Consider the following 20,579-nt stretch of genomic DNA (forward strand, 5'->3'; position numbering starts at 1 on the left):
CCCAGTCTCATGAAATGCGTATAAATAGCACGCAGTGTGAAAACTTTTGCAATACATACGGCAAATTTCAATTTTGCATGCATATGATACGCCAGTCCTTCCAGTTTACTTAGTCGCACATTTTTTGTGTCCTTTAATTTATTGGTTTCTCAAATTTTTACCATTGTCGCTTGGGTTTGGGGTTAGAACTTTTTGTTACATAAAAATGACATCCTAACCCAAACCCAATTCTAACCCCAACTCCACAAAAACATGGATAAACCTATATTAAAAGACAAATCCCAAATCTAACCCCAATCCTAAGTGAAAATTGTTTAAACAACAGAACAAATTGAGAAAGTAATACATAAAACGGCATGAAAAGATGCACCGTATTGAGTGAACAGGAAGGACTGGTGTATCATATGCATGCAAAATTGGAATTTGGAATATGTATTGCACGAGTTTTCACAATGCGTGCTATTTATACTCATCTCCATGAGACTGGGGTGATTTTTTTACAGTGTAGGATCTTCACAGATATAGACAAGGAAATGTCTGGAAAAGTCATGGAAATTTTGGTTGCAAATGGTTAAATGGTTTTCCTAATGCATGAATCTGGAAACGTCCAGGAAATGTTTTTATCAGATAGTATTGAAATCCTGTTAAGTCCTAGTGGATACTGTGTAATGTTTTTTCAGAGCTTTGCTTGTATTTCATTGATATTATGTCTTGCTATTATAGTTTAGGGACATCAAAGGAGTTTAAAACCCTGAAACTTTCCTTGAATTCGTTTAATGTTCAACAGGGACATTGGATCTTATTATGAACCTAGTATAAGCTTTGTGTTTTAAAATATCCACTTGTTTTGTGGTTATAAAAACTTATTAAAATCTTTTAGTAAATTCAGCGATGGCACATCCTCATGTTTGAAATTGGTGCTCATGCGAAAGTTTTATGGTTGTTGCTGCCCTCAAGCATTTCATAAGGAGTATCCTGTGAGAACAAAGATTATTTGAAACACTGTTATTGTCATCAACCTGTGGTGTTTAAATGCTAATTGAGTTGGTAGTTAATGACTGAATATCAACCCACAAATGCAGCTTTTCTCCGGGTGTCAGACGCTGCACTTGTGGCGTTATCATGACAAAGCTTTTTTGCTGGTGGTATTGTGTAGCCGTGTGAGGAAGATGATGAATTGCAAATGTGTAAGTCGGTCAGAGTCAAGGAGAGCCTCCCCTCCGAGACTGTCCTGGTGTGAAAGACTTTAAGGGGCCTGAATTCATTCGCTGTGAAAGGGAAGGCAGTAGGAGTCTCTCATCTGCTGGTATACAGATGGAAATGATCGGGACAGGAGGTCAGCGCTGGTGGACGCAGCTGCGAAATCTTGCATAATATTCAGACACAAAAACACATGGGAGTTTAGTAAAGCTTGCTTATGTAACTATATATATATGGATGTCACACTTTTTACTACAGTACGTTTTTCTGAGGGTAGTTTTTGTGAATTTCAATACTGCAAAAAGCTAAACATATACCATGTTATTGACCAGAAAGAAATATACAATGCGTTAAACTTTTGAGACAACATGCCCCATAGTTTTCTATTTTTCAGGGTTTCCACGGGTCCTTGAAATTTTTGAAATTGGGGGAAAAAAATTCAAGGCCCTGGGAAGTTTTTGAAAATATAGATACATAGATACAGGTCATTGAAAGTCCTTGAATCTATTCATGCAAGAAGTTTTCTGGAAAAAATCTATATTATTCCCTGTGTGTAGTGTAGGATAATATCATAAAATTTGAAAAACAGTTTTCTTTAAATGCTAATATCTTCTGTATGCAATTGTTGATTAATACCAAAATGCTTTTTTGCATAGTTGTGTTTGACAAATGAAAATGTCTCGGGTTACGTATGTAACTGTTGTTCCATTAGAAGGGAACGAGACGCTGCGTCTCGCTTGCCATACTTCCTGCGTCCCTGTAACGCCGTCTTTGGCAATATTTCAGATAGCGATATACTTCCTGGCTCCCTGTCTTTGTTGTTAAGCCTCACCATTGGTTGAATTTGATATACACATTCAGACACACACTTACCCATGGAGGCACCCCAAAGTGTCATTGCAGTGACGCAGCGCAAGTTCCCTCGAAAGGGAACTGTAAAAATGTATCTTAAAGTAACACAATGTAACCTTGCTCTCACTTGAAATGTGTCCCGACATTCAGTCCTTGAATTTGAGGGTATTGGACCTGAAAAGTCTTTGAAAGTTCCTTGAATTTGAAAGTAACTAAGGTGTGGGAACCCTGATTCATAGTTTTGGGATTAGATAATATAATAAATAGTCACATGTAGCTAAATGTGCCTTCCTCCAAAATGACTTAAAAATGACAAAGCATGTAACATTTTGTCTAAAATAAATATCAAATATGTGATACCAGTATTGATAAACATTTTTGATAAAAATAAATTAAATAAACCTTGACAACATCCATTTTTATTGTCTTATAGTAAAGCGTTTATTGTGTTACACATTGTTTTATTATTTACAGCTACATTTTAGATGTTAATTTGTTTAAACCGAAAATTGATTTTTATTGCACCACATGCGTATGAGTTTTATGTGGTAAGAGGAACAATATGCCCTCATAAAAGTAGAAATAAAATCCATTCTCAAAGGCAAATATTGGCCTATAATAATAGTTTTTTTTTGCATATTCATAAAGGCCAAACTGAAGCAGAACTAACTTAACACTGTCAGCTTTGTATCGACCAAAGTGAACTTCTCCTTTCATAATCTTCATTTGGGAACCAACAATCGCACAACAATGGTTTAATTATTCAGTGTACGAGTGCAAGTTTAATAGCAAAAGTTTTCTCCTCTTCTCTTCTCTCGGGGGACACACATACTTTGATCATTAATAAATGAGCCCAAGAGACTAAAGTTTCATAAATGAAGATCACTTTTGTGTTGCTTTGATGTGGTCATTGCCATTGGGGTTGTATTTCCTGTACTTAACTGTCCCTGCCCTGTGTGGGTTTGAAGGGATATAAACTTTGGTAACCATGAGATAGCATCTCCAGAACATTTCTTTAAGAGTTTAATGACTGGTCATGCCTGTACTTCCCTGTCGACAGGACAGAAGTGATGGACTCGCACTACCAGCTGTGATAGTGAACGACTGCCGTTTATTCTCTTATCTGTGTCTGTCTCAATGGTCATGTTGATATGCTTTCAGGAAGCCGTCTACATAGACAGCATCTAAATTAAGCAAGCAATTCACATGGCATATTAATTTATATTTAAGTGTTCCTGTAGCTCAACTTGTAGACCATTGCATTAGCAGCCCAAATGGTCATGGGTTCGATCCCAGGAACACACATACTATCAAATGTATACTTTGTAATGGCTTTGCATAAAAGCGCCTGAATGCATGAAAGAGACTACGACTACCAGCCTTAGGTGGTTAACTGGTCTCATAGCTGAACCAAGCTGGTTCTCCTGGTCTGTTTTAATGGTTCTAGAGGAGCTTTTGGCACATTTTAACTAATCAGGTTTGTAGACTAGCTTGTTGAACACCAGCTTGGACAGACTGGGAGACCAACTGACGGAGTTCAGCGCAGACCCCTGTGTATTCGGGCGGTAACCGAACATGATAACACACACTAAAGTGTTGTTTTTATTCACACCTCATTGATTCTGACGTACTTTATTATTGTGCAATGCTTAAAAGGATCTGAAAAGGTCATGCTTTGACGTATCAATCATCTATTTGACTGATCAAATCAAATCTGTAGCTCTGAGTTATTTAGTTAATGAGCAAGTACATAAAACAAAACCGTCTCCTTACCTAGATTCACCTTGGTAAACATAAAATAATTGACTTAATTTAATCAGTATGAATTGACAGGTAATGTCAGTTTGACCCAGGGTTGCAAAGGGGTGGTTAAAAAAATTTATGGCAACTTGATCTTGGAAATTTTGGAAATATTCCAAATTGGAAACTTAATGGGATTTTATTGGAATTATTTGTAAATTAATATAAACTATATCATATACCAGTGGTTCTCAAATTTTTTCAGCGTGCGGCCCCCCTTGTGTACGGTGCATTCCCTCGCGGTCCCCACAAATAAAATTTATGACAATTTCGTTCTAAAACGTAACATTTTAATTAGACAAAACATATGAAAGTATACAAAGTAGTGCTGTTGGTTAGTAGCCTTATTTTTAGGTTTAATTACACAGAAATCATGATAAATTAATGTATTTTATAAAATGTCATAAAACTGGGGCCCCTGGCACCATCTCGCGGCCCCCCTGGGGGCCCCGGCGCCCAGTTTGAAACCATTGTCATATACAAACATAAATAAACATTTTGTTTGGTCATAACTTATAAGCAGACATGCATGCAAGGTAATGCACATTTTGAAGAATCCTGATACTTACGCTCATCAAGTAATTCAGTAAGCAGGGTGCATGTGACTGAGGAATGTGCAGGGTAGAAATTTAAGTGAAATTGCATTAAATCTTGTTGTTTTGTACAAAATGATGCTACAAGATTTTTTTAACTACATTTAACTGTTGTAGGCAACTCTAAATTTGTCCAAATCCCAGTATATTCTTGTTAATTCCCATATTTTCCCATTCATTCCCATGGAAAGTTTCTAGCCTTAAAAATTCCCAGAATTTCGCAACCATAATTTGACAATATTATGCTGCGTTCAGACCAGCCGCGGTTGAGGCGTCAAGCACGAGTGATTTCAATGTTTAGTCAATGTGAAGACGTGTTGACGCGCGTCTTGAGGTCTCGCGGCACGGATGAGACGTTTAGTGTTTAGCGATTCTGCTTCATTCGTGCATCTAGTTTGTGTGAATAGCACGAATTTAGCGTTGCCACGTGAAACGCGCGAGTCGAACATTTTTAACTTTGGCGGAAAACGCGCCGTGTTAACCGATCAGGAGCGTGCTTTTGTAGTGTAGTGACGTGATTACAGAAAGCGAGCGGGGTGGCAGAACCCCCTCCCATGACGCAAATATCTAGTCTCGATGACTAGAATTTCACGCGTGGCTTTCACGTGCAAATGAAGCGAGTAAACTCAAAATGTTCAAGCGGCAAACTAGACCCGGTAGACCCGAATTTGATACCTTAAACGCGGCTGGTCTGAACCCACTGTTAGACTTCAATAATGATTAGTACATCAAGGAACCTGTAGTTAAATTTTTAAACAAAGATGGCGATAGAGAGGCAAACATAACGTATTGCAGCTTTTTTCAGTCCTTTTTTGTAATTGTTGCAGGCAAAAATGATTGATATTGCGTCACATTTTCTTAAAAAATGCCATGCTATATGTGGGATATTTATGCAATTGTATGCCGGAACTTGCAAAAATTGTGGGAACTTGCCAAAACTGCATAAACTTGCAAAAACTGTTTGCAGCTTTTGCCGCTTTTCAATGATGTTCACATCCGTAATCACGTCACTTCATACCGTTCCCATGGCAACAGGGGACATGGCTGCGCTTGTGTGAAGTAAATGCAACATTTTTCAACTTTCTGCTAAGATATGTGTGATTTTTGTCTTGGTACGTTTCAGAGCAGACTTGCTATGTTACTTGGTATGTTAATACGGTCTGCAATTTAGTTTTCCCAGAATGCATCAGGAAGACCATTCATACTTATTTCCGCCTTTGGTTTTGATGAGTGATATAATTGAAGGGTCTTTATCTCAAAGGTGGGAGGCAGAGGTTTTGAAGTGGTCGGCTGAAACCTAAAGACAGATGGTTTAGGTTGACAGATGCCGCACTGTTAGTTTTTCCTGATCTTTCTGCACCATCACGGTTTGGTGACAACAAGGGGGTTATTGTACCACATGCGGGTGGAAATTAAAGGCCTGTGATCGCTGCGAGTAAACTCATTTCAGCATGGGCTTTGTGTAGTGATGTGTGTCTGAATCCCGTCTCATCACGCTTGACTGAACCGCATGAGGGGAGGAGGGGGGAGGCAGGAGACCCCCGAATTTGCTGGAGGCTTCCACACAGAAGAAAACCGAGAAATGTGAAGTTTCCTGGTGACTGGATTTTAGTCAAGCCTAATCTGCTTTCTGGGTATCACACAGGAGCTCAGGTGATTAGAGAAACATGCATGTCCAGAGGGAAATATTTCCCTGAGGTGGAAATGTTTCTTGGCTTGTTTTTGGGTCAGTTTTAATCTGCGCTCCTTCTATTTTAGAAAGTTTTGTATGTCATTTGTTGGTTTGGCATTGGTAATCCCTTAATGAAATGACCTAATGAAATGAAAAGAAGGCCAACTAGAGGTATTAAAAGCTTAGTCTTCCAGACCATCCAGCGTAATGCCAGGATCTTAAAAAAAATTATTTTGACATTGTTTCAATTAAATTTTTTTTGCTAACATACAAGTTCTGCAATGTTTGTGAATCATGTCGTGTACAGCCGTGTTCGGCTAATCCTCAACACATTTGCTCTCGTAACATTTGTGACCCAGCGTTTCACACTCATCCTGTAAACCTTATAAAACTGTTTATACTTCACACTTCACGCTGCGCTATTTCCAAAAACAACAGGTGTTATCACAGAAAAAAATATCAGCTGAAGCAGCAGGCATTTGCCAAACTTTACATGTCACCCTTTTTTTAGAAAAAAAACTTTTACAGATGCATTTCTCCACCTCGGGTCTAACCGTACTGTTAGTAGTTTAAATCAGATTTACTATTGTATTACCATAACATACCATTCTTTGTGTTATCCTTGGGTTATCATTACGTCGATTATGCTTAATACACTGATAATGTCTGGGGTCATGTAAACACGTAAAATTATTTTCTTTTATCGGAAAAGCCCATAAACGCCGTAAGCAAAAACTGATTGGCACATGATGGTTTTTTGCTCATTAGGCCGATTTTGTATTGCATGTAAACACCTTAACCGGCTTTTGCGCAGTTTTATTCACGTGCGCATGTCTCCGCCTGTGATGTTTAGTAAGCGCAAAGAAACGCATAAAAGTCTGCGCTAGACTCATGCAGTTGACAAGGAACCTCCGATCTGAAGTAGGGCTACATAATGACTAATTGCAACTAATTGTTTGCAGAATAAAAGTACTGTGTATAAAATATATAAATATATTTTTCTTAAAATTATACATGTATGTGTGTGTATTTATGTATACATAATTATTTTACACAGTACACACACATAAATGATGAAAACAAAAGCTTTTATTCTGCAACAATTAGTCGCGATTAATTGTTATGCAGCCTTAATCTTAACACATGAGAAGAGATATAGCATTACAGTATAGCTTAAAACGGATTTCCCATTGGCTTTTTGAATGACTATATGTACTATAGGCCAGTGCTTCTCAGTCCTGGTCCTCGAGGGCCCCCTCCCAGAAAGTTTAAGGGCGTTTTCACATTAGCACTTTTGGTGCGCACCCGGGTTCGATTGACATCAGAGTTCAGTACATTTGGATGATGTGAACGCTGTCTTCCGAACTCGGGTGCGCACCCACGAAACGTACTCGAGTCCGCTTATAAAGGGTGGTCTGCGGTCCGGTTCATGTGAACTCCAGATCGGTTCGCTGCAAATGTGAGCGCAATCGCACCAAATCGCGGAAGTGAACCACTGTTAATTACGTATTTTATGAAATGTCCCACCAAAACAGACGTGTGTGTTTGTGTGCGTGCACTTACCTTGACAACAAAATGCATAGAATGCTTGCTTAAGTTTTGTTCTTAGATTTTTTTTAAACGTTTGGTTTTGTTTTCAAAGAAATAATACAGAAACGCACTTGCGTCTATCTGGCCCAAACATACTAAAGTCGTTTCGATGACAACGGTCTGTCCGCCGACGTAAATTTTTGCGTAGGCATTCAGAAATCATCTCTCTGCTTGCAGTAGTCAATCACGCTTGTCGTCTTCTCGTTTACAGCGGTTGCCATGCAACATGAGAACGCGCCGGCTGCAGCTTGATGATGCAAGCGTACCACGGTTCGGATGCAAAAATAATATGTGAACACAATCCATGGGGGGCATGGGGAGGGGGAAGCGATCGAACTCTGGTTCGGACCAGGCAATCGCACCAAATGTGAAACCGTCCTTAGATGTCTCCACACCTGATTTAACTCATCAGCTTTTTAGGGAGAGATGTTTACCATTTTTGAAGTAGGCTGATAAGTTGAATCAGGTGTTTTAAATAAGGAGACATCTAAAACTTTATGGCAGGGGGGCCTCGAGGACCAGGATTGGGAAACACTGCCTGCGAGAAACCTGACAAATCTCCAAATCCCATGTAAACAGAGTTTTCTGCATAGCCGGTTTATTGATTTGCATATAACGCATGAAAACAGGTTTCTATAATAAGGTTTTTTTATAGTTATCCAATGACTCTGTCCATGTAAACGCGCTTCTTGTAAAGAGCATGAACTTATGGTCATTGTTCATTAGTAGCCCTAGCAAAGTACCATACATTGTAAAAATCCTGGTTGCCTTAAATTTTCATATCATCAACTTGGATTTCATTTTAACTTTTTATTTTGACTAGTGATGAAAGTTAAAGTCAAAATAAGTCAAAATAAAAATAGTAAGTTGAAATTCACATTCAAATCTATAAAATCTAAGTTGATTATACTTACAAATTAAAGGCAACCATATCGATACATACTATACCATTTCATAAGCGTTAGTCTCATCATTTGTATAGGATTTAACCTGCGGGTTATTGACTGTTTAACAGGTCAAACCCCCCATGCTTCTTTTAAATGAAGCCACAGGTAAACAGTTCAGACTTGTTGGTTTGGCTTTTCACTTGCTTGCACGAAACATGCATTTTGTCTTTGACAAGTCATGTTTCTTTGTACGTTTGACTAAATAAGGCAACAGTGTTTTTGTTAATTATGGAAACTGTAAAATATAATATCACATTGCAAAGGATTAAGGTTTGATTCCCAAGCAACACAAATACTGATCAAATATATAGCTTGAATGCACTGCAAGTCACATTGGATAAAAGCGCCTGCTAAATGCATATGTAAATGTAGCTAAACTGCTTTACAGGGTCTTTTTATAAAGTAAAGTCAAAGTATAACAGGTTTGCATTTAGTGATGGAAATCCAAGCGTGTGCTGGTTAACAAAAGAGCGCTGTATGCAAAATAGATGCAAGGAAGAACTGAACAATCACATTTCAGAATGCAAATATGGCAGGACATTATTACCGGCAGTTAGTTTTTGAATACTACACATACAAGAGACTAAATTTAGGTATAAAAGTACATAAACTTACAAGCTGAAATTACACTCTAACGGTACATTCACGCTTCTAATTTACTTTTAATGGATGACGTAATTTGTTGCAGAACTGAATTGTGGATCTGGCAACGTCGCGTGCTGTCGCTTATGGCAGAAGTTCAACATTTCCCAACTTTTCAAGCGCCAACAAGTGCATCAGTTAATCAGATCGCTTTATGCAAATAATCTAGTGTTAGCCAACCAATTACGCTTGTGCAAGACCGCAGCATGTGTTGCGGCCACTGTGATTGGCTGCTGGCCACACTTCAGACAAGCCTTCCGTCAAATGTTAACACTTCTGCCCCGTTTGAATGTATTGTGAAATTGATGGGTTATTTTCAACCCAGCATTGAGCCAAAAAGAGACAAACCCAACTTTTTGGTTAAATTAAAGCCTGAATTGTCGGTTTTTTTTACGTATACACGCACAAATTTGACTTGTATGTGCACACAGACATCTACAGAGCCACTAAGGTGACATTGGAGTAAAAAAAATCTAAAGTTTAGTTTCATGTGCTCAGGTGAAACTTTCATGTGCTCACGTGAAACTATTGCGCGCGCACACGAAAATTTCGCTTTCACGTGCGCGCACGATAGTTTCAGGTGAGCACACGATAGTTTCACATGCTCGCACGATAGCTTCACGTGAACACGCGAAACTAAACTTTAAAAAAAAAATCTGCACATGAACGTTTTGTGTGAGTACATGAACGTTTCACGTGAGCACATGAAAGTTTCACGTGAGCACATGAAAGTTTCACGTGAGCACATGAAAGTTTCACGTGAGCACATGAAACTAAACTTTATTTAATTTTTGCTCCATGTCCCCTTAGGGGCTCTGTAGACATCAGACCCATGCGCATTACTACAAAATCCAATGCATCTCCTGGCCTACCTACATTATTTTCATGTAGGCGTATGCGCAACCTTTGCGTAAAATGTTTGCAGAGTTTCAAAAATCAGTACGTGCGCACTCTTCTTATGAAAATTGCTTCACGTGCAGTATGCGGATCCTCGCCTAAAAAATAGACCATACTTCGGTGTTAACACAGAAAATGGTTATATTTGACCCAAAAATGGGTTAAAACAACCCAGCATTTCGGGTTAAAAATAACCCAGGTTTTTTGGTGTATATTTTGTACATCCAAAAGTTTCTTGGGTGACAGCACCTCAGAGACACAAAATCAACAGATTTAAAGGTTGTCAGTGTACTTGTTTGTTGCAGATGTGTAAGTGCTTGTTTGTTTTGTAACTTTATTCCCATGTTTTATTTGATCTGTGATATCATAATGATCAGAGGTCTTTTGACATATTTTTAACGTTGGAGAAGACTGTCACCTCATTCCTTGCAAACAAAACTTTCATCAAATATTTGTCGAACATACAGGAAAGTTTACGTTTCTGTCTTTGGTTTTGAAGACTTCTCCTACCCGTTTAGGGGTCGACACACAATAGTGACAGTATTTCTTCTTCAATGTGTTCCCAAACAGAGGGTACAGAGGGTGTTATTTTGACATTCTTTCTCCAAGGGGAGTTTGGGTGTTGTCAGGGGTCTCAGGTATGACCCCATCCCCCTTCTGTATTATTTAAACTTTGGGAGGGGGGTGACAGGGAAGCATAATTGCCCCTCACCACATGTTTCTAAAGAGGTGCTGGGACTTGCCCGGACCCCTATCGGTATGTCGTTCAAGGGTTTCAAAGCTGTTAGATTAGGACAGGATGCTACATTTGCCTAAACCAAGAGGATCTCAGGAAATGTGAGTGCAATTTTAAGGGCATCAGAAGATTCAGGAGATAATACAATACACAGCAACAATAAACTTATTTGCATTTTTGTATGCGTAGATCGTAAATGCCCCTACAGGAGAATGTAGTATATACCACCTTTTTACACCTTTAAGTACCCTTAATGTAAAATAAAGTGTTTTATGCTGTTAATAAATACATTTTATTTTATATGGCGCAGTGACAACAGCAAACTTAAAGGGGACATATAATGAAAATCTGACTTTTTCCATGTTTAAATGCTATAATTGGGTCTGCAGTGCTTCTATCAACCTAGAAAATGTGATAAAGATCAACCCAGTAACTAAGTTTTGGTAAACCATTGTCTGCAAGCATGTTAAAAATAAGTAATTGAAATTTGTCTCCCCCTGTGATGTCAGAAGGGGATAATACCGCCCCTTAAAGGTGCAGTGTGTAATTTTTAGAAGGATATCTTGACAGAAATGCAAAATAATATACAAAACTATATTATCAGGGGTGTATAAAGACCTTTCATAATGAACCGTTATGTGTTTATTAACTCTTTCCCCGCCAGCGTTTAAAAAAAAAGTTGCCAGCCAGCGCCAGCATTTTTCATGATTTTCACAAAAGTTTAATGCCTTCCAGAAAATGTTCTTCTTTAAGTATATTAACAAACAATATATCAAATGAAAGAACAACCCCTTTGCTTTCAAACAAAAAAATCTGTTTCATCCTACCTTTATTAGTTCTCTTTTTATCACCTCTCCAATATGGGTAGGTTTCTTCAAAAACACCCAATTTTGAGCAAAAAGCTGAGATAATTACATTTTTGTGAAGGGCTTTTGACAGAGATCAGATGCAGGGCGATCTTTAAAACATACACGGAGGTCTTTCTCTTTCACCTGAGGCGCTACTTCCGGGTTGTATAAGTTGCGGAAGTGCGCCGCCTACTGGATAATAGCGGTATTGCGTAAAGCCGGAAATTCTCGTCATTGGCAGGGAAGCGTTTCTCTTAATTGATGATTTATGTTGTCAATGGCGACAAAAGAGTTAACTTAGAACGAGACCTTTTTATCTACATACACCCTTTACATGGAAGTCGCCATTTTGTGTCGCCATTTTTCTACAGAAGCCCTTAACGGACAAATCGTCTCTGACCATGACATGTTTGTCCGGTGGTGGCTACCATAGCTTTTCTATGCGTTTAAAAAGCGAGGGGTGAGCAGTGAATTAAGCCGTTGGTTGCAATTCGCAACCTCACCACTAGATGCCGCTAAAATTTACACACTGCACCTTTAATCTGCACTATCCAACCACGACACTGCCATTTAGTGCAGAGATCAACTTATTTGCATTTAAAAAGAGACCCAGAAAATGGCACATTTTTGCTCACACCTACAAAGTGGCAATTTTAACATGCTGTAATAAATTATCTATATGATATTTTGAGCTAAAACTTCACATACGCACTCTGGAGACACCAGAGATTTATGTTACATCTTAAAAAAGTCTTGTGAAATATCCTCTTTATTAAGTTTATTTACTGAATATTGTTTTTTGCAGTTTTGTTGAAATATTGCTGTCAGTTGCGTGAGCAGAAAAATCGTTACGTTCTTGTTTTATCTGGGTCTCTGTGATATTGAGTTGTCTCTCGAGGGCCTGTCAATCATTTATCAGAAAAATGTACGTGAGCAAAACAAACTATGTTAAAGTATGTGCCTATAGCAATACAAGGGTTAATTTTATGAAATATTCTCTTGTTTCTGTGCTTCAGTACGCCGGCTGTGTGTTTGATGTCGAGCTGTGTGTCTTTTTCAAGCAGATGGTACGCTTGTTGTTTTCATTATTGTTGAATGCAGCTCACAGCGTTTTTCAATTAAAGGTTCCTACGCTTTCTTAACTATTTCAGTTGGCAAATCCCAGCAGTGATTTCACTAAACAACAGTGTTGTGATAGAAACTTAAAAGAGAATTTGATAAAGAGAGAGAAAATCAGAGTAATGCTCAAAGATGGCTTCATGTCGTGTAACATGGAAATAAGGACTTTGAAGTCCATCAGATATAACTTGCTCCTTAAAAACACCTGGTTAAAGATAATTAACTCTTAAAACAAGTCACCAGTGTTGTAAATCTACAGCATTTACTCTGGCACTTAAATTACAGTTTTTACATTTTTATCTCAGGTTTTCTTGGAAAACTAAATGTTAGGTTTAACTTCTGGTTTTTAAAGAGTTTAATGGCATGGTTTTTTGGACTTATGCACATACATGCATATAATATAACGTATCTTGTATAGTATTATATACAGTAAATTAAAACCATGTAACATATTTAGCTTTGTACAAAATTACACCCTTAAACCGGTTCCTACTGGCCGTTTTGAGAGAATGAACTGCGTTGCAGGTGTGGCAACAAATGTAAAGCAAATCCAGCAAAAAATTTTGTAAATAAATTTATTATGCACATTCAGTTTTTGAACGTCAAAGATATTTATTGGTTAATTTTGTTTTTACATCAGAAGGTGCACATGTATGCAGTGCATAACCTTTTTTTTTTTTTTTTTTTTGCTTATGAGCAATGCACAACCTCATAACCTTAAAAAAATGTACACCTGCAGGTGCACTCACATCAATTCTGGATGCATTGCACTGGACTTTACAGCATTTTTTTGAGTGCTTTCAGTGTGTTAATGTGCTGTTGCTAGGGTTTTTTGGGTGGTTGCTAGGGCAAAGTTGGTTGCTAATTGATCCTTGTCAAAAGCTGCTATAGTCGTCTTTTTGTGGCTCGAGTTTCTCCTTCAATGCTAAAATATTCAATTTCATAAAGTGACAGCCCTGACCATCTGTATCATTCATGTACAGTTAATACTCAGGATTAGGGGGTTTATTGCCTCAACAAACACGCCTAAATATTTTGTTGGATTTATAATTTAGGTATTGTGTTAAACTAAAGCCATGGTAAGATTTCTACAAATTGCTGTGAATTCATTACCCAGCATGAACATCAGAAATAGACCCTCGCTGAATTTCTTGGCAGGAAACGTAGTTTCTTTCCACCCTACAGCTGTTAATGAATTTTCGGCTTTCCAGTTTTCTCCGAGCGTTCTCAGGCATTTTCCCTGGGAATGCACGTCAGTGTTTTTGCTTTGGGGCAAAACTGCTGTTTTTCACCCCTTCACGTGACGTTAAGCTCCGTGTTAACTTTTTGCCGTCCATGGGCAGCGCTGAGACCTCTCCGGTCCTGTCTCAACAGGTCATGGTATGCGTTTAATAGAGACTAATAACAAAGGAGTCCAAAATGCACCTGTCACTTGTTTTTTCAGACTTGCTGGTAAACACAAAGAGCTGTGAAGTGTCTTTTTGGATTGCGTGATGGATCGGAGGGCGTTTCTGTTTGCACACCTCGATGAATGGGATTTAGGATGACAGGCGTTTGTTCCAGGATGTTTATGGCTGTCGGTTATTTGCCTGGCATCATCGTCGGATCTAGTAAACAACGCTGTCTGACGCCACGCTGCTTTTGACTGCACCAGGGTTTATAATAGCCATATTAAGTTTTATTTATAGGCACACGCAGTCCATTTCAATAACACAAAGAACAGGATAAAAGAAAAACTGTTTGAATTGAAATGAATGTGGTAGGTTTGGCTTAGAGTTGCATGCAACTACCAACATGATTTTATAGTTTGGTGCTAGACTGGTAGGTTTGTTTGATGTAATGTTGCACGTTTGTTGTACTGAATAGTAAACACCACAGATAAATTAAATGACTGAAACAATATTAAACTTAAACTTAAAGCTAAAGGATGCTGTTCTTTCTCTAAACCTGTAGGGAGCAGGCGATCTCTCCTGCTCAGGCTAACGAGTCTTATAGGACAAGATGTTTATTTAAGCCAAGCGGATTTAACATTATAGTAAAATATTGTTTTGTACAAGTGGACCTTTTCACATTTCTGTATTCCTATATAGGGCAGAAGATGTTGGCAGCTCTTTTAAACTGATGCCTGTGGGCATGTTGAGCTGATGTTTCACCCATGAGCTGTGTTGTTGTGTGAGATCTCTAAATCTTTAGAATATTGATGGCCCTTTGCTGAAGTGATTTCTATTTTAGTTTTATCTTGATGGGCTTGCAAGTAACTCCCCCCCACACACAAACACTATACGAGTAAAGATCTGGCTTGGTTTCCACAGTGACATGGGGGAATTTCTCTGTGTTTGTGTTTCCTGGAGTTTTGTGCATTTTAATGTTCAGAATGTTTTATTGCCCATCAAACAAAAGGTCTGTGTAAAAACGAGATGTGGAACGCAGGACTGAGGATTTACTTTCAGACTGCTGCTTTAATGTTTTGTCTGGGTAATTCACTAAAAATGAATCTCCTTGCTCTATTTGCATACACATTTGCACATTTGCATCTCTGTCTGCTATACTAAAAAAGGCCCACCACATGTGTGATGAAAGTGGAAGTTCAGGTCTTGTTGGTCTGTTCTGAGTGCCGTGTTTTTTGAGACACCATCGTGATCTTAAATAGTTTACGTCCTTTGCAGCATCACTTTTCCACTGTCAGAGATTCCTGAATCTGAATTAGCACAACCTCTTGAATCAGCAGCACAGATATTTTATTCGGCAAAGACTCTTGATTCAGCACAGACCTGTGAATCAGCACATACACTTTTGATTCAGCAAACACTTTTGATTCAGCACACACACTTTTGATTCAGCACACAAACTCTTGATTCAGCACAGATTCTTAAATCAGCACAGACTCTCGAATCTGCAAAAACTCTTGAATCTGCACAGACTAGTGAATGAGCACAGACAAGTGAATCAGCACAAACTAGTGAAACAGCATAGACTTGTGAATCAGCACACACACGTTTGATTCAGCACACACACTTTTGATTCAGCACACACACTTTTGATTCAGCACACAAACTCTTGATTCAGCACAGATTCTTAAATCAGCACAGACTCTCGAATCTGCAAAAACTCTCGAATCTGCACAGACTAGTGAATGAGCACAGACTAGTGAATCAGCACAGACTAGTAAATCGGCACAGACTCTTGATTCGGCACAGATTGTGAATCTGCACAAACTCTTGAATCAGCGCAAACTCTTGAATCAGCACATGCTCGTGAATCTGCACAGACTCTTGATTCAGCACAGACTCTTGAATCTGCACAGACTAGTGAATGAGCACATGCTAGTAAATCAGCGCAGACTAGTGAATCAGCACAGACTCTTGAATCTGCACAGACCAGGGAATGAGCACATACTAGTAAATCAGCACAGATTAGTGAATCAGCACAGGCTAGTGAATGAGCACAAACTCTTGAATCAGCACATACTTGTGAATGAGCAAAGGCTAGTGAATAAGCACAGACTAGTAAATCAGCACAGACTAGTGAATGAGCACAGGCTAGTGATTGAGCACATGCTAGTGAATCAGCACAGGCTAGTGATTGAGCACAGACTAGCGAATCAGCACAGAATGGCGATTCAGCACAGACTCTTGAATCAGCACAGGCCTGTGAATCTGCACAGACTCTTGATTCAGCTCAGACTCTTGAATCAGCACAGGCCTGGGAATCTGCACAGACTAGTGAATGAGCACATGCTAGTAAATCAGCGCAGACTAGTGAATCAGCACAGACTCTTGAATCTGCACAGACCAGGGAATGAGCACATACTAGTAAATCAGCACAGATTAGTGAATCAGCACAGGCTAGTGAATGAGCACAAACTCTTGAATCAGCACATACTTGTGAATGAGCAAAGGCTAGTGAATAAGCACAGACTAGTAAATCAGCACAGACTAGTGAATGAGCACAGGCTAGTGATTGAGCACATGCTAGTGAATCAGCACAGGCTAGTGATTGAGCACAGACTAGCGAATCAGCACAGAATGGCGATTCAGCACAGACTCTTGAATCAGCACAGGCCTGTGAATCTGCACAGACTCTTGATTCAGCTCAGACTCTTGAATCAGCACAGGCCTGGGAATCTGCACAGACTCTTGAATCAGCACAGACCCATGAATCAGCACATACTCTTTAGCACAGACTCTTGATTTAAACTGTTAAGCATTCAGTGTGAGTTAACTAACCTTAGTGTAAGTGCTCTCTGTTTATAAAAATCCAAAGCTTCTGAAAGAGAACAAGAGGAGAACTAATTTATTGTATACTGTCTTTCAGCATACGAATGTCAGGGGTGTCCTTAGTTCAGTCATTTCACTTGCAACCATGTTATTCATTAGACATTTGGCAGTGTCTGCTTATTTTACTGTATGAGAAATGGCCATTTTGGATTTCATATATACATTCATGAAGCTTTATGTTGGCAGCAGCGGTAAGCACGTGTTGAAATATCTCTGACCACACACTCTCTCATGTTAAGTCTGTCATCTTGTGTTTGTTAAGGTTGTCCTGAACATGTGTGTGGTCTCCAGCCACAGTGGTGAATCCCTTTAATCTCTCTCTTAGCTCTCATTCTGTCACAGGAGTTTCTGCACTACACCTAATTTTATCTCACAACAACAATGTCCCCTTATTCTGCCTCACATACTGCTGTGTGTGGATTTTCTGACTAGCAAATTTCTGATTCTCTCTCTGTCTCTCTCTCCCAGTGTTTGGAAGTCATCTGATGCAGGAGGGCATGAATGCAGGACGTGATCTGTATGCCAAGTGAAATCAGTCATGACTGTAATATCATTGCCGTACCGCAGGTAAAAAAATATATTGAATTATGAATTGAATGATTTAATTATATTCTTATGTTTTGATGTCATTCTCATATCTTAAAAAGGTTATTGACAGAGATTATTCTCATTACTGTAATACTGAAGTAATGCTTTTTCTATAAATTTAGCTGTACCCTCTTTTTTCTCAAGGTTGCATGACCTCTGAGCATTTTAACATCCGCCGCACATACTAAGTCATGGGTAACGCAGAAAGTCACAGCGGCAGTCATGGTTACTACGGAGACGGGCAGCGTCACCTCTCCCGTAAGCACATGTCCCGCTCGCTCCGTCTGTCCAACAAGCAGACGTACTGTTCCCGTCGAACACCATCTGGAAAACCAGAGCACCGCAACTCTGAAACCAGCACACGCTCCAGCAGCACTCCCAGCATCCCGCAGTCGCTGGCCGACCACGGCCTGGAGCCATTCAACGACTCCGACATGCTACCCGACTTCAGCAGCCCCATTTGGGTTGACCGTATGGCAATGAACCTCAGACCGGTGTCCTTCCACAACCATCCAGCCCATTCACCCGCAGCGACCCATAACGTCACCCCCAAACAGCCTGCTAAGGAGGAGGAAGAGCCGCCAGAGGACCAGACCCAACAGACAAGAGACGGTTCCCAAGAAGGTGCTAGCTTTAAGAAGAAACGCTCCAAGTCTGCAGATATGTGGAGAGAAGACTCGCTGGAAGTGTCTTTATCCGATCTGAGCCAGGAGAATCTGACAAGCACGGAGGAGATTGGGGATACACCGGACGAGAAGGACTTTACAGTCTGCGGGGACCTTTTACAATCGTCTCCGCAAGATTTGGAGTTGTTGGATACAAACCGTGCCAATTCTTTAGATGAACTGTACGGACCAAAAAGTCCCACCTGCAGGCCGCCGCATGGACGTTACATAAAATGGCACAAGGGAGGCGCCACTGGTAGAGACGGCGAGGATGATAAAATATTAGCGGTGTGTGAAGATGATGGTGCCGCCTATGGAGCGTATACATTGCCCTGTCGACGCTCACATTGCTTGTCTGAGGGACCGACCATTCACCAAGGAGTTATGCAAGGGAGGCGGGCACAAACCATACAGGTGAGCACAGATAGATTTATAGATTCACAAAAAAGATATTTGTTTCCTCTCAAGAAATCCTTAGGAGGAAAATGTCAGAATTGTTATTAAGTGTAAAGCCTAAATAAATTGAAACATACCCCCTTTAAATTTAAGCAATATTGTAACAAGGTGTTGCCATCTTTGTGAAATCCAGGCTGAAGTCTCATCTAATTTTTTTGATTATGAACATTAAAGTTTGATTTTACATTGATTTCAATCTTTGACATGACATTACTCAGTCAAAATTAAATATATCAAGGTTATATTTGCACCGAATGTTCTTTACATTACGTAGGATGATTTTATGTAGAAAACAGTAAACCACAAAAAATGAATTTTTGCTCGGTTTTTACAGGCAGGGTCACATTTCATACAGCTCGCTGGCAGTCACTATGTGAAGAATGCATCTTATGCAAGAAAACACTAATTATATTTACACCCTCAGGGTTAATGTTAACTGTGGGGAGTTTTTCACCTGTTTACGTTAAAATGCAACTTTTTTCACAACATTTTGTATGACAACATTCACATACTAACTTAAATTTAAAATATGCAGTATAGTGTTACATTTTTGTAACATCTGTAACAAGTATAATCAAGTATGTGAAGTATGTCAATTTACTATTTGGACCATGGACCACAAAACCAGTCATAAAATTGATATTTATACATCATCTGAATAAATAAGATTCCCATTGATGTATGGTTTGTTAGGATAAGACAATATTTGGCCGTGATACAACTATTTAAAAAAGTTCAATCTGAGGGTGCAAAAAAAAAATATCGACATACTGAGAAAATCGTCTTTAAAATTGTCCAAATTAGCAACACATATTACTAATGATAAATACATTTTTGATCTTTACTTAATATCCGAATAATGTTTTGCACTGCAAACAATGACTTTCTTACTTAGTATTTTTGTCTTGTTTTCATTTTTTGTCTTGTTTTAAAGGTAGGGTAACACATTTTGGAAAATGCTAACGGTAGCCGCCTAGCAATGAAATCCCGATCCCACCCTCAAGTCAAATCGCTCTCCAAAGTCACGCCTCTTTCCAAACACATGAACACGCACAGATCAGACGGTCACGTCTCATGTCTCATTCACCAGTGAGAAAACTTTGCAGTACAAAGTGAATAACACTTCCAAAATAACCAACATAAACAACTGGTTTACATTAGAATTAGTTTAAGCACACGTTCGGTTGTGTAGACGTAGTAACTATATCGCTATGCTAATCCTTAAACGAACACAAATTTCATAAGCAACACAACGTTTCATCAAAGTAGAATATCTGAATCCATCTCAATACAAACATATCGCGTACCTACCTTACCAAAATAAACAGTGCAACGACCCTTTCAGACCCTTTGCCTCCTGTAGCTGTTTGCATCTCGTGGTAAAGCAGTAAAGTTACAGATGTTAATTTGGATTTTTTTCTCTTGCTGATTCAGGCAGTTTTTGCTGTTGTTGTTATAAAAGATGCATTTAGTTTTGTTGCTCCTGTGTAGGTTGTCATTTCAGCAGAAAAGTTTGGTGTTCTCGATATTTACAGACAGAGCGCACGTGAACGCGCCGATGACGTATGGTATCTGCGTGGACTCGCTGCGCGGTGGGAATTCAAATTACGCTTACGTATGAGGGACATAAAAGGAAACGTCCGTTCGGACCGAAATCTATGATTTGTTGAACATTTTTTGGTCCTACGCCTTTCACA

General features: G+C 39.2%; 1 protein-coding gene across 3 annotated transcripts in view; it reads left to right on the forward strand.

Moving 5' to 3' along the window:
• The window catches only part of tiam1b (TIAM Rac1 associated GEF 1b), an 89,862-nt gene that overhangs the window by 18,244 nt on the left and 51,039 nt on the right, over positions 1-20,579 (forward strand). For all 3 annotated transcript variants that reach the window (XM_065282145.1, XM_065282147.2, XM_065282144.2), the window contains exons 2-3: positions 17,642-17,740; positions 17,906-18,840. In XM_065282145.1, coding sequence (XP_065138217.1) covers positions 17,953-18,840 — 888 coding nt within the window. In that variant the 5' untranslated portion in view covers positions 17,642-17,740; positions 17,906-17,952. The remainder of the gene's footprint in view (positions 1-17,641; positions 17,741-17,905; positions 18,841-20,579) is intronic.

The sequence above is a fragment of the Paramisgurnus dabryanus genome, chromosome 8, assembly GCF_030506205.2.
Source record: "Paramisgurnus dabryanus chromosome 8, PD_genome_1.1, whole genome shotgun sequence".
Classification (NCBI taxonomy): Eukaryota; Metazoa; Chordata; class Actinopteri; order Cypriniformes; family Cobitidae; genus Paramisgurnus; species Paramisgurnus dabryanus.